The 13,942-nt window shown below is 36.1% G+C and overlaps 1 protein-coding gene across 1 annotated transcript in view; it reads right to left on the reverse strand.

Moving 5' to 3' along the window:
• The window catches only part of cdin1 (CDAN1 interacting nuclease 1), a gene marked incomplete at its 3' end in the record, with an annotated part of 69,929 nt that extends 59,863 nt beyond the window's left edge, over positions 1-10,066 (reverse strand). Inside the window, 2 exon segments of the mRNA XM_024295624.2 lie at positions 9,403-9,503; positions 9,753-10,066. Of these exon segments, the coding sequence (XP_024151392.1) occupies positions 9,403-9,503 (101 nt within the window). The 5' untranslated portion in view covers positions 9,753-10,066.
• Positions 10,067-13,942: the final 3,876 nt, after the last annotated feature.

Below are 13,942 nucleotides of genomic sequence, written 5' to 3' on the forward strand. Positions count from 1 at the left end.
ACTTTTTTTTTTTAAGGGTATAACTTAGGAAAAAAAAAACAGTTATACCAAGAAGTACATGTCTCATAACATCAAAAACTGCAAGGCTGACTGAACCAATGAAATTAAACATTTAACACCAGCTGGTTCTTGGCTATTGGAGGTGCCACAGATGCAGGCACAGGCTCTGCTCCTGACCTCGAAAAACCCAGAACTCAGGTAGGCTAATGCAATAACCCGCCATTTAGTACAATTTAGGTTGTTAATAGCCACAACTTCACAACAAGTGCTGCAACTCAGCTCCAGTATCCTGCAAAAATTTGAACCCAACAAAACGGATTTGGTGTGCCAGAGAGGCCAGATCGCAGAGGTTGGCTGTGATTATATGCAGTCAAGACTCCGGTGGTCGGAACAGAGTCGTAACGGTTGTCGGAGGATCCCGGGGTAAGACGCTGAAGTACTCTCACATGTAATTAACTAGAAAAGTTGCATTACCTTCAATAACGCAAGTGTGAATGCTTTTTGCTGAAAGTTGTCACCGAAGATGTTGAAGTCTTTTGCTAAAAATAGTTGAGAGATTTGCTGAAAATGCAAAAGCTATTTTCAAAATGACTGGAAATTTCGCTAAAGAAATACATTTCAGAAAAAAATTGTTGTAAAATTGCCTAAAAATCCCTAATACATGCCAATTTTGCAAAAATATTTAGTGTTTCTTAAATATAAGCTAAACTCCAAATTAGCCAAAAAAGTTAGCTTGTTTCTTAAATACTAGCTAAACTCCAACAGAGTCTAAAATTCCTCAGTAAACTAAATTAGCCAAAAACGTTAGCATGTTGCTAAAATATTAGCTAAACTCCAAGTTAGCAGAAAAACCTCAGTAGTGGCCAAATTCGCCAAAAAAGCTCGCACATTGCTTAAATACAAGCTTAACTCCAAAATAGCCTACATTTCCTCAGTAAAGTGAATGAATGAAAAATTTAGCATGTTGCTAAAATAGAAGCTAAACTATAAATTAGCCTTAAAACCCCCAGTAGATAACAAATTAGACAAAAATGTTAGCATGTTGCTAAAATATTAGCTAAACTCCCATTTTTTTGGAAAATGACTATAAATAATAAAACATAGCCTTTGAATATATTTACCGTATTTTTCGGACTATAAGTCGCACCGGAGTATAAGTCGCAGGGGCCAAAAAATGCATAATGAAGAAGAAAAAACCATACATAAGTCGCACTGGAGTATAAGTCGCATTTTTTTCAAGTAATTTATTTTACAAACTGGTTGAAAAAACGATATTACATCATCCTGGAAGGTAAGTTATAACATTCATAAGTGAATAGAAAACAGGCTGAATATGTGTCAACACATATTCACATATTAGCATCATGAAAAAAACGAAAATGTGTAGCATTTATATAACATAACAGTTTTATTTAACTATAGCCTCAAGAACTCATCAACTTTGTATCTTTACTGTAATTAATTGCACGCAATCTCACTCCATATCACTAAATCCCTTAAATTCTTCGTCCTCTGTGTCACGTCTGAATAACTAAAGTAAATAAAGTAATTGCATAGATCACCATAAGAGGGCACTCTAGACTTACAGTCCATATCTCATCTCATTAAAAATTCGTATATAAGTCGCACTGGAGTATAAGTCGCAGGGACATTCAATCTATGAAAAAAACCGCGACTTATAGTCCGGAAAATACGGTAAATGCTTTTTGTAAATGTATTTAAAATTTTGTTATTTGAAGACTTTCTCATTCATTTCCTATGGGGCATATTTTGCTCAATATTTCAGAAACTATAAAGCTTATTAATACAAAAAATGTGTGCAGTAATCTCCTAAACAAGCTAAACGTTTTGATACCAAGATGGCTGAAATCACTGAAAGAGTTTTTACATGCCAAAAAAACGTTCAGAAAGGCGCAGTGGAACCACTATAGTGTGAGTGCTTACTAAGCATTCACACAATTAAATATTGTCTAGTCAACATTTTAAATCGATACAAGTATCGCCAAATAATATTTCGGGATATATCACTGAATCAATTTTTCCCTAGTAATGAAATGGAAAGATATAAAACAATATATAAATGCTTCCTATTGAAAAGGTAGATAAGAATTAACATTTAAAATAAAGACTGTCCAAGAAAAAAATAAACTTCAGACGATTTTGATGAGATTACCCAAACTTATTAACAAGAACTTTGACAGTAAAACCACTAAATACACACAGGTTAAACACATCCAGTGTTTTTCAAATCCAAAAGTTTATTCATTTTGTGAACAAAGAGGTGTAAACTACAGCCACTATTAATAATCAATGAGAGGGTCCCTTTGCTTTACACACAGAGAGTACATATTACCATCAAAACAGTTTCTGTAGCCAAGAAATCACCATATCAATGACACATGCCACAACCAGCGAGCCCTGCGCTTTCCTTCCAAAGATCACGCCAGATAAACCCCAAATAACAGAGAAATTAACAAATACTTGACATTTGCTCAACATCCATTATTCTGACACTTCTTCAGAATTTCAAAAGGCTGAACGCATGCTTAATCAACATTCATATTCCCAGAGCACGCTCCAACACCATATTGCAGCCCGCCTCACTGCTGATGAAAACGGCACATTAGGGCCCGATTCAAAAAACATTCAGGGACTCCTCACAGGGGAGTTGTGTGTATGTGTGTGTGTGTGCAAAAGGGAGGGATGCTTCACACTTTACTGTTTAAGTACTTTCAAAAAACAAAGCATCTGCCTTTTTTTTTTTTTACTTTTCCACCTACTTTCATAACAGTGAGGGCAGTCCCGAGAACTGAATTGGTGTCTAAAGTGGGGAGGGATAAATCATTACATCCAAATTCATTCATAATACGGCACAGAAGGACTCTCAACATCCCTCCCTCTTCGTCCTACCCTCCTCGCATCGCCTCTCTCTGGGGACAAATGCAAGAAGGACTGGGGTCCCCTCTAGACACAAGGGAAGTCGAGCACGGCCTCAGAGAGCAGCCCATCATTTCCAATTCTAATACATGGCAAGAGAAAGACCTGATGGGACTGATTCCACTTTTTTTTCTTGCCCCTCCACCCAGTTTTCTACAGTCCAGAAACTAGACAGGACACCCGAACTGGCTATGAGGAGGGCAAGACATACAGGGCAAGAATGGGGGTTGATATTTGCATGTCCCACCATTGTGAGTGGGGGTAAAAAGTGACAGCACCGTGTCCAATTCTTTTCCCCCAGAGCAGCTCGGCCCCGGCAAGAGAGGCCAGGCTGACAGATGACTCCCAACATCTGTGTTATGCAGCCGTTACAGATGAGGGACTCCACATTGCCATCACTCTCTTTCTGTCTGTCTATAGGACACTCCTTCTCTCCTCCCACTAGCCTTTTCATGGCACGACCAAAAGACTGACAGACCGTGCGTGGAAATTACCCTGAAATGGTCTATAACAATCATCTTGTTCAAAGTTCAGATTTTCTTCCCTCCGAGTCTCCAATCAAAAGCAATGACTGTGAAATGATTTTGAACTTAATACAACACTCAGAGACCTTAACTTAAGGGTTATTCCTATTTATTTAAAGCCCACTGCATAATTTGAGATACTTAATCTTAAGTTTTAGAACTGTTCCTTAACATATAATGAGCCCCAAATCACAGGAGTAAGTGTTTTTACATGATTTAGAGTCAAATTGGCCAAAAATAGTTTTAACTAGCAAAGAAAACTGTAAAAAAGAAATTATATCAGTTATACTTTACAGACAAAACATGTATTAAACGTAGGGCCGAGTATCGATTATAATTTCCAGAAACGATTTGATTTAAATTACAAGACCCTGAATCCAATTTTTTGTTATACTTCAATTAAATTTTGAGTTTACACATTTGTTTAGAAATGCAATAATAATCTACAATATGAATTAAATATACTTTTATTAACCTTATACAGTTTACATTCTGTAAACTGTATTAGTGAAATAATGACATATACAGTGTTACAAACAAACATATTTTGTAGCAAATATTGTTCTCTTCTCCTGGAGGTCGATTCAATTTGGCCACTAGGTGGTGATCACGCTATAGCATTACACCTTTTTTCAGAAGAAGAAGAAAGTATGAAAAAAAATGTTTTAGACCAGAGGTGTCAACTCAATCGCACAGGGGGCCAAAATCCAAAATACACTTTAGGTCGCGGGCTGAACAGGATAAACATTTATTAAACACACTAAAACTATATTTTTACAACTTTAAAAAATGTAACCTTTTAACATAATTATGAACTAGATATATAGCAATAACTGTGATAATGCTAGCGTGAATGCTGTAAGATGAAGATGCTGAAATTGATAGCTGAAAACGCTAAAGTTGATTGCCAGCAAAAATATTAGCTAAATGCCAAATTAGCTTAAAAAACTAAATAGAAAAAAAATTAGCCAAAACAGCTAGCATGTAGCTAAAATATTAGCTAAATGCCAAATTAGCTTAAAAAACTAAAAAAAAAAAAACTTAGCCAAAAAAGCTAGCATGTAGCTAAAATATTAGCTAAAAATATATTTTGTCAAAATTAAAAGTTAGAAATACGTACAAGATAACATCGGGGGATTAATAACAATAAAATAAAATAATCTGGAGGGCCGAATCCGGCCCCCGGGCCTTGACTTTGACACATGTTTTACACCACAAATGGTAACTTTATGAAAATATTTCGTTAAAAGAGTTTGGAAAATTCATGCCTGTGAGTTTATAAAGATGTTCATTTAATCAGCAATGTATGGTTAGGTTGACTAGGCGTTAGCATTAGCTGTCCTATGTGAAATTCCATTAAACGTTAGCATCAAGCTAGCGGACTTTAGCTTTATACGCTAAATCGATTTATATTTGATAAATCTGTTATTGGTCTATTAAGCTTAAATCGATTCAAATCTATGAATCGATTTTATTAACCCAGCCCTAATTAAATTAGATTTTTTCGTATTCAGTGTGTAATCATTTCCAACATATTTTGTAATTTAAACAAACCTATTTATTTACATACAGCCAAAGGAGATCTGCTAAAACAGGTTCAAAATGTAAATTTCATATTTATTTTGTTTCAACAATAGAAGTCAAATTTCCTTTTTCATTTTCTAATTAAAAAAAACGCAGGATTTACCTGAATTTCTCATCAGAATTAAAGTAACAATTGGGACAAAATTTAATGATGTTATTACTGTTAATGTTTTTTATTGTAATAATCTTTAAATTAGTCAAATGATCAGCAAATAGCCAAACATTGTTTTGTACACAAGACACTGGAAAGCGGATTTATTTAGTAGCCAAATACTTGCCTGCTCTGCCTCCCCAGCTACCATAACCAAACAATTTTTTGCCCATCATTTCATTGCATGCTTGTCCACAACAAACTGCCAATCCCCCCCCCATCAGCCCCTCCCTGCCAGCCTTAGCGTGGCCAATATTTACGCAGTGGCTAGGCTCCCACACAGTCCGAGGGGACAGGAGGGGTGTGGGGTGGGGGTGGCTGACTGCTGTGCCTGAGCGCATGCTAAGAGATGATGGATGGCCTAGTCGATATGTTATGTCTTAAGAGCCTGATTTCCTGCCAGTCCAATCACTAACCCTCCAGAGCCCAGCTCAGCTGATTGGACAACCAGAATAATTTCGCAGGCTGTGAAAACACTGCTGCCGTGCCTGTCTGTCAGGCTCAGTGACGAGACTCAGGGATTTTAAAGAGCAAGGGCCTCCCCGAGATTGGTTATGGGGAATGAAATAATAACAATAACCAGCAAGACTAAACAAAGAGGCAAGCACCTCAGGGGGCAGGAAGGAGATTGTGAGGAATTATTGGAATGAAAACTGTCCAACATTTTGGCAAAAATACAATCAAAAGTACCACTCCAAATAACGCAGTTTGGACAGTTATCATTTGAATTTTTAAACTGAAAAATAAAAATACACACGATGTATTCTGTAAAATGTGAAACAGAGAACAAAGGCAAAATGAAGCTGCACTGCATCCCCCTTTAGGGACCCAAGAGTTTCTTTTAGATTGGTGATTAGAGAACACTGGATGTAGGAATTTCCAAATACATGTGACTTTGTAAGTGACCTCGACGGGATCAGCCGTCGTGTCCTTCTGGCCTTGAGGGATTACACGTGTAACATTCAATAAAGCGAGGGCCTTCAGTGTCAAGGAGAAAGGCAAACACAACCATTAACCTCTCTTTTCGATTTTTGGGTGCACAGGTGCTGCAAGGCAAAATAGTACAATACAGAAAAAAAAATATGTAATGGATAGAGTTTAAAATGGATTGTTTTTAACTCTAAAAACATGGCAAATATTTATTTTATTCAGACCACAATGTGTGCACACAATTTTAATGGAATACTCATAGAGATTAGAAAAAAAGTAAAGCTGGAGGATCTTTTATTATCATCTTGATGAAAATAAAAAACATAAATGGAGCTAGATTACGACACTAAGCAGTTTTTCTAAGTCACGTGTCAAAGTCAAGGCCCAGGGGCCGGATCTGCCCTCCAGGTAATTGTAACCGGCCCTCCAGATCAGTCATTAATGACCCGATGTTATCTTGCGCTCATTTCTAACTTGTATAATTTTAACTAAATATAAATTTTATTTAGAAAAAAAAATATTGAAAGTTATTTAAGGTTTAAGTTGATTTAGTCTGGAATAATATTCCTGTCTTTTTATAATTCATTATTATGTTCAAAAGTTACGATTTTAAAGTTTTAAAAATTGACAATCTGCTAGCTTTTTGGACTTATTTTGGCATTTACTAAGATTTTTAAGGCTGTTTTGGAGTTTAGCTAACATTTCAGCTACATGCTAGCTGTTTTGGCTAATTTAGGCTTTTTTCAGGTGTTTGGGCTATTTGAAAGTTTAGCTATTGTTTCAGCTACATGCTAGCTGTTTTGACTACCCCAAGCTTGTTTTTATTTTTATTATAGTTTTTTTTAGCCTACTTTGACATTTAGCTAATATTTTAGTTGGCCGTCAGATTCAGTGTTTTTAACTACGGTATTTGCTTCAGTGTTTTTAGCTATCAGCTTCAGTGTTTTTAGCTATCAGCTTCAGTGTTTTTGGCTTTAGCTTTAGTGTTTTCAGCTACAGTGTTTTAGCTATCAGCTTCAGTGTTTTTAGCTATCAATTTTAGCATCTTCAGCTATCAGCACTAGCATCTTCAGTGGCCAAATTCAGCTTACAGCATTCACACTAGCATTATTGCAGGTAATATGAACTATATACTAAATATGAACTATATATTTAGTTCATATTTATGTTAAAAAGTTATGGTTTTAAATTAAAAAAAATAGTTTTAGTGTGTTAAATCAATGTTTATCCTGTTCAGCCTGCCACTTAAGGCGTGTTTTGGATTTTGGCCCCTGTGCGATTGAGTTTGACACCCCTGGTCTAAGTCATGTTACAGTAGTGTGACGTCATCACTAGTCGCAAGCCCCCGTCCCGATCTGGCGGACCGAGCACATAAGAATCATTTCCACTGAGCGGTATGGTACAGTACATTCCAGTATTTTGAGCGTTTCCATTGTTAAATTGACCCATGAAACAGTTCCAGACCAAAACTCTTGAGGACCCCAGTCCGTTATACGTCCATAGAAAAATAGAATGGGTCAGAGCCGCTGTAGCCAACCGCTAAATAAGATAAGATAAGATAAGATAAAGATACTTTATTGATCCCTCGAGGGAAATTTGCACGTTGCAGCAGCACTGTATACAGACTCATTAAAAAGAAGCAACCAGTCAGACAAACAATAGTGGTAGATGGTAGAAAGTGATGACGACATTAGAAAGCGCCAGTATAGCGCTAAGATACCGTTTCCATTTTCCTCTTTATGGTGGTATTCTTCTCAGCCGTCCGCATTCTTCTTTCAAACAGTATTAAATTCCTGTTATACACAATGTACAAAAAGTAAAGCAAGAAAAAGACGAGCTGCTGGATGACTTCCATTGTTTTTGCTTTTCTAGTCATCGCACTACAATGACCCGCTAGCGGCCTAAATCACACATACGTCATGAAAACAAAACCGCTCGGTTGGAGCAAGGCTTAACTATTCAGAATTCTGAGGCCTGGGTCCACACAAGGACCACATCAGTTCAGTTCTGATGTCTTTACACTTCCTGCTCTGCCAGAGGATAGACTTTAAAGTTCTGTTACTTGTTTATAAAGCTTTGAATAGTTTAGCACCAAAGAACACAACTGACCTCCTGACCCAGTATGTATCAGCAAGAGCTGTCCAGTCATTTGGATCCGGTGTTTTATCAGTTCAAAGAGTAAGAACCAAACATGGAGAAGCTGCATTCAGCTTCGTAGCTTCACATGTCTGACTTATAGAAAGCCTTAGATCAACTGAAACACTCAGTTTATTTAAATCACAGTTAAAGACCCACCTGTTCACAGTTTTATTCAAAAGTTTACATCCACACTGTTACTTTAAAGAGCCACTCGGGGGAAAATTATGTTAACGTGTTCTTGAAGCAGTTTTGTCATTGTGGAGCACATATATAAAATCATTTCAGATTAAAACTGAGTTTTTTGAGTATTTCTTAATTCAAATCAAGATGGATCAAGAGCAGATGTAGACCGAGGTTTGAAAAAGCTCAGGTTTGTGATCCACTTCCAGACAAATAGATCCATTAACCTCTTCATCGCTCTCATCAAAGCTGCCATCTGGCTCAAAACTGTACAGCTGCATAGCTCTGCTATTGCTTTCTATTTATTTTGCTATCCTTATGTTAGCGTGGGATTGTGAGGTGCTATAAGCCAGCAGGAGAGTGTAAACAAAGGGCTAATGGGAAATTAGCTTCCGCACCAACACACAAAAAGTTTCTGGACATAGTTTCTGCAGAGATGCAGGAGTTCAACAGAAATTTGTTTTATGTTTTAATCTAAATTTCTTAATATATGTCCTCCATAAAGAGAAAAGGGATACAATAATATGTTAAATAATACATTTTTATTTAAGAAAGGGACATTGCATATGAGTGAATGAGTGAACATTTAAAATCTTATGTAAATATGCCAGATTTTAGCCACATTTTAATTTCCCCTGGCAGGTCAATGTTATTGAAAAATAGTAAAGACTCTAAAAACACAATTTGGGGTGGATCTTTAAATTCGTTTTACTTTAAATTTTAAGTGATTATACCTTTAATATTTCATTTAAGTGCTTCTCTTAATACTGTATGTAAAGTATTTTGTACATAAAAATGCGCTCTAGAAATTAACTTGCCAAGAAATTATAAGATTTTAATTTTAGTAAATAAAAATAACAATTTTCTGCTCTGTGGTTCTTTCTAACAGGACATATTCACGTTATTTTTGTAAAGGGGGCTCATATATTTAAGGTTATCTTGTCTGTGAACACTTACTTAGGAAATCTGTCCTTTAGGATCTTCATACATTGTCGTGTAGGTCTCAGTTGTTCAGTCGCCCTCACTATATCTTTATATTCAGCTCGGGACAGTCTCATCTGCGTTTTAAACAAAGAGAAACAATTCAGTCATTTGTTATAGCCCCAAATGTTCATCTTAAATGACAAAATTACTGATAGCTTCTACAGAAAATGCTTTGCTAACCATAACAACCTTTATCATACGACTAAAACGATAAATACATGTGCGTTTTGCACATTTTTTCTCATGTTTATAGGGAAAAATAACATATTTCCATAAATAAATCCATAAAATGTCAGAAAAATATAAGCAAACTGCTTGTTTACCTTTAATTCCTGCTGCTTTCGAGTAGCTTCGGTGGATACTTCCCGCTAGGAAGTTGAAGAGTCAGAGGCTGTGGTAGAAGCGCTCTGATTGGCCCAAAAAACCCACGGGATCAGTTTTCCGGTAGATGATTGGCCAGTCTCACGCACGAGGGCGTTGTCAATCTAAAACGTGCTGCAGGCTGCTTCCAGTGTTGACATCTTGCTAGATTCTCATCCTTTGCCTTCAATGTGTAAGTCATGTGACACAGGTGAAGTGTTTTCCAGAACAAACGTGCCTTTACTTTTAGGGAGCGCTCATTTGTTTGAAGGGGAAGGCTCTCTCAGGGAAACGCACGCGCTCTGAAGGGAAAAGGAGGCGTTTCTTTCTGCACAAAAGCAAAGAAACCCATCATTTGTGACTGACTGTCAGTGACTTTAACTCAATTTCATTTATTAGTAAATTACTTTAAATCTTTGTGCAATATCAGGAGGTTCAAGCATCGACCTATACACATTTTTCTGTACTGTTGCTATTCTGAATTAAGATTTAAATTGTGTTAAAGAAATAATGTGATATGATACATATGAAAAGTGCTATATAAATAAAGATTGATGTGATAAAAACATGTTTACCCTTCATATTTTTAAAGCTATTATTAAAGAATGAAAATAGTTTTGAAAAAAATATTTTAAAATACAATGCATTTTTAACTAACAGCACTATTTTTAATATAAATATTGTTTTTTTTTGCCATTTTTGCTTCCTTGTGAATACACAAATAAATCTAAAGTCAAATATTTTTTTTTAAACTTAATAATTCTCTCATAAATGATCTGTTTTTACAGTGGCATTGTTCAACCATTCATATATCCCTCTCAAATGACCAAATTTATTTATTTATTTATTTTGTGTTTTTAGTTTGTTCATATTGTTTCAGAAACTAGCAAACAAATAAACTAACAAATAACAAAGTCCTCCCCCCAAAAACACTTCATCTGCATGCTGGTATGATGATATCAAACAATTCAATGGCAGTCGGACAATTTCTGTTTCCTGGGTGGACAGTTCATTGTTGGGTAGAAAGCCTCCGTCTGACCTGTGGTGCATCAGAAAATGGAGCTCATTGTTGGTGGGCAGTGTAGTATGAGATCTGAGATGAGCTGAGGTCTCGGGCTGTGTGTTTACCCGCACCGTCCATGGGTCTGAAAGGGCTCTGCGCTCAGTGCTCACTACAAAAGGAAGCTGTGTAGTAGGATTGGTACTGGCAGATAAGATCAGCCCCTCCGAGGAAGTCTGGTCTGATTGCTACAAAGGGCTGAGGTCAGGGGCAGAAGGAGCAGTTTATTCATCTAGGTATCAAGATCAGGGGTTTCGGTGGGCTGCTGTGCCTTTAAAAGGATCAGTGTTAGCCGATTGCATTAAAAGATTTTAAAAACTAGGAAAAAGGGGGGAGTCCAAGGGCAGCAATGGACACGAAAGCTGCAGGATTTGAGAGTTTTCTCACATGGTTTATTTATAATTGATGTGTGTTGAATGTGAATTTTTGGTACGCTGCACTGTAACAAGAAATGACAAAAAAAGAAATAAAATGAATGGCAAATGAGGAGCAAAAGTAAAGAAATGACTATTTTAGAGGCTGATTGTTGGCAGGGCAGTGGCTCACCCTGCCCTGCTAACCAGCTGTGAAGCGTGCTCACAGTTGGAGAGGAATTTACAAAGGATGTCTCCCTCTGATATCCAGGAGAGGCTGCACTGATCTTTGCTTCGCTGCTCTCGGCACACTATTGTTGTGTTAAGCACCGTGCGACTAATGGTACTTCTATATGCTTAATGCTTGAAAAACATGCTTGGAGTAGAGGAAATCTGTAAATAAAAGATTTTTTTTTTTTACTATCAAGAGTACGGTCTTTTATATTTGCCCATTTGAAATTTTACTTTAACATTTGAAGAAACTTATTGTAATTAATCATTTTGCAATTGGTGCACAGCCATAACATTTTTAAAAAACAAAATGTTCTCCTTTTTTATTTTCATCAGTAAATTCTGTGGATTCAATCCCAAGAACTACAGATTTTCTTTTTCTAATCTGGTTTAAAAATCCCTGTTTAAACACAAGGCAAACTAAAGGCAGGAAATGCCTGTAGTATTAGCAAGGTATCAGATTCGTGCAATCACCCCCTTGTACAGCATGACTGCCCCTGAAAATCCCACATCCATATTTTACATCACACAAGACAAGACACATGTGTTTCACTCAAGCTTTCAAAGCTGTTTCTTCCCTTTATTTTATTATCCTATAATGAAATTAATTAGAGAACATGTAATTAGAAGCACTCGCTCAACACGCACACACGGGGTTTTGCCAAACTCCTGCACACAATTTGATTTTAAATGGTTTAAAAAAAACGTGCATTGTGAGTAAATCTACAGCATTAATAGGGGATTGATAGTATTTTGAGATTGTATTTCATTCTAAACGGCAGCAGGCGGAAACAAAGGCTGCAACCCAAGCTCATTAATCATTGTCAAGGAGTTGCCCGGGTGCAATTTGCATGACCGAGGTGGCTGCACATGCTGCCGTTCGGACTGTGTTGCTGGATCTACCTCAATTTGGCTAGGCTGTTAAAGCTGTGTCAATCAAGAATAACCCAATAACAGTATGACAGAAGAAGACAGAAAAAAATGCTCTTCTAATTAACAAACTTTCCTTCATTTTCCTCTCCCTCCCTGTCTCTCTGTGTTGGTTTGGACTAATTATACTGGGCTGATGACAAATGAAACAATCGTAGTACTTAAAAAAAATTTGCTTAAATATATTCCTAAAAAAAAATGAAGGAAATATATCACTTTTTATGTATTAAAGTCGTCAAATAATGTTTAATGTGAATATTGTGCCTGTGTTTTTCAAATAAGCAGGGGTGTGGCCTTTGTTTATTCTGAAAGACTAATCACTTTTATCTATAAAGGAAGGTTTTTTACGAGTTCTGTCCTCTTTTTTTTGTCAGTCACAGTTTGGAGCCTCACTAAGCCATTGTAACTGGAGATAATTGGGTTGAGGCGCGATGCAGAGAACTTCAAAAATGAGGAGCAGTTTCACAGAACTGTAATTTTTGCCTCTCTTCACTGAATTGGAACTAGAATTAGAATCTAGCAGGAAAAAAAAATGATATGCTTTTAGTCTATTAAAGCTATGCTTCTACATACATGTGGCAGAAGTGAGGTGCAAACAGAGAGACACCTACCACCGCCACACACAGACGTGAATGTGGCTTGTGTCTGGTCTGGCCTCTCCACCTACCTCTGCTGCTACGGCTCACGCTGTGCTCCCCACCCACCCACACACACATATACACAATCCCCTAATATCCTGGAGGCATTTTTCTCATTATCAAATATTGTTTGATGTCTTTTTTTCTTGATGATTAACCATGGTCACCAAACACTGGTCTGGATTGTTTAAAATTTAATTTTGGGGCTCTGAAGTACCTGCAGAGGGGCCGAGTGGTGGGGACAGGCGTATTTTATGTATGCTATTTTTAACACTGAAATGCAAGAGGACACACAATGAAAAACACAATAAATCCTGGAGGAGAATCATTAGTGGAGTACTAGTGCTTTTTATGACCATTGTTATTCAATGCTGTATTGAGATACAATAAATTATTCTGTTTATTATGGCTTTATGGATTCAGTCCAATATTCAGCATAATTATGTTTTCTTATTCTGCATATATAAAACCACTATCCCTTAAAAAAAAAAATATATATATATATATATATGTATATGTGTGTGTGTGTATATATATAAATATAACATATATATATCACATTTATATATAGACCGCATTTATATATATATGGTATATATGTACTACATATATTTATATATGTATATATGTATAAATATACTGCATTTTGAAATAGCATATATATATATATGTATAAATATACCACATACAAATATACCACATATAAATATACCGTATATTTATATACTCCATATATATGTATATGTGTATATATATATGTATATATATATGTACCGCCACTATATATATATATCTATATATATATAACATATATATATATATATATCACATTTATATATAGGCCGCATTTTTTATATATATATATATTTACATAAAAGGTACATATCAAATATTTGTATTCCCCATATACGCACACACACACACACACACACATATATATA

This window comes from Oryzias melastigma, linkage group LG22, assembly GCF_002922805.2.
Source record: "Oryzias melastigma strain HK-1 linkage group LG22, ASM292280v2, whole genome shotgun sequence".
NCBI classification, from domain to species: Eukaryota; Metazoa; Chordata; class Actinopteri; order Beloniformes; family Adrianichthyidae; genus Oryzias; species Oryzias melastigma.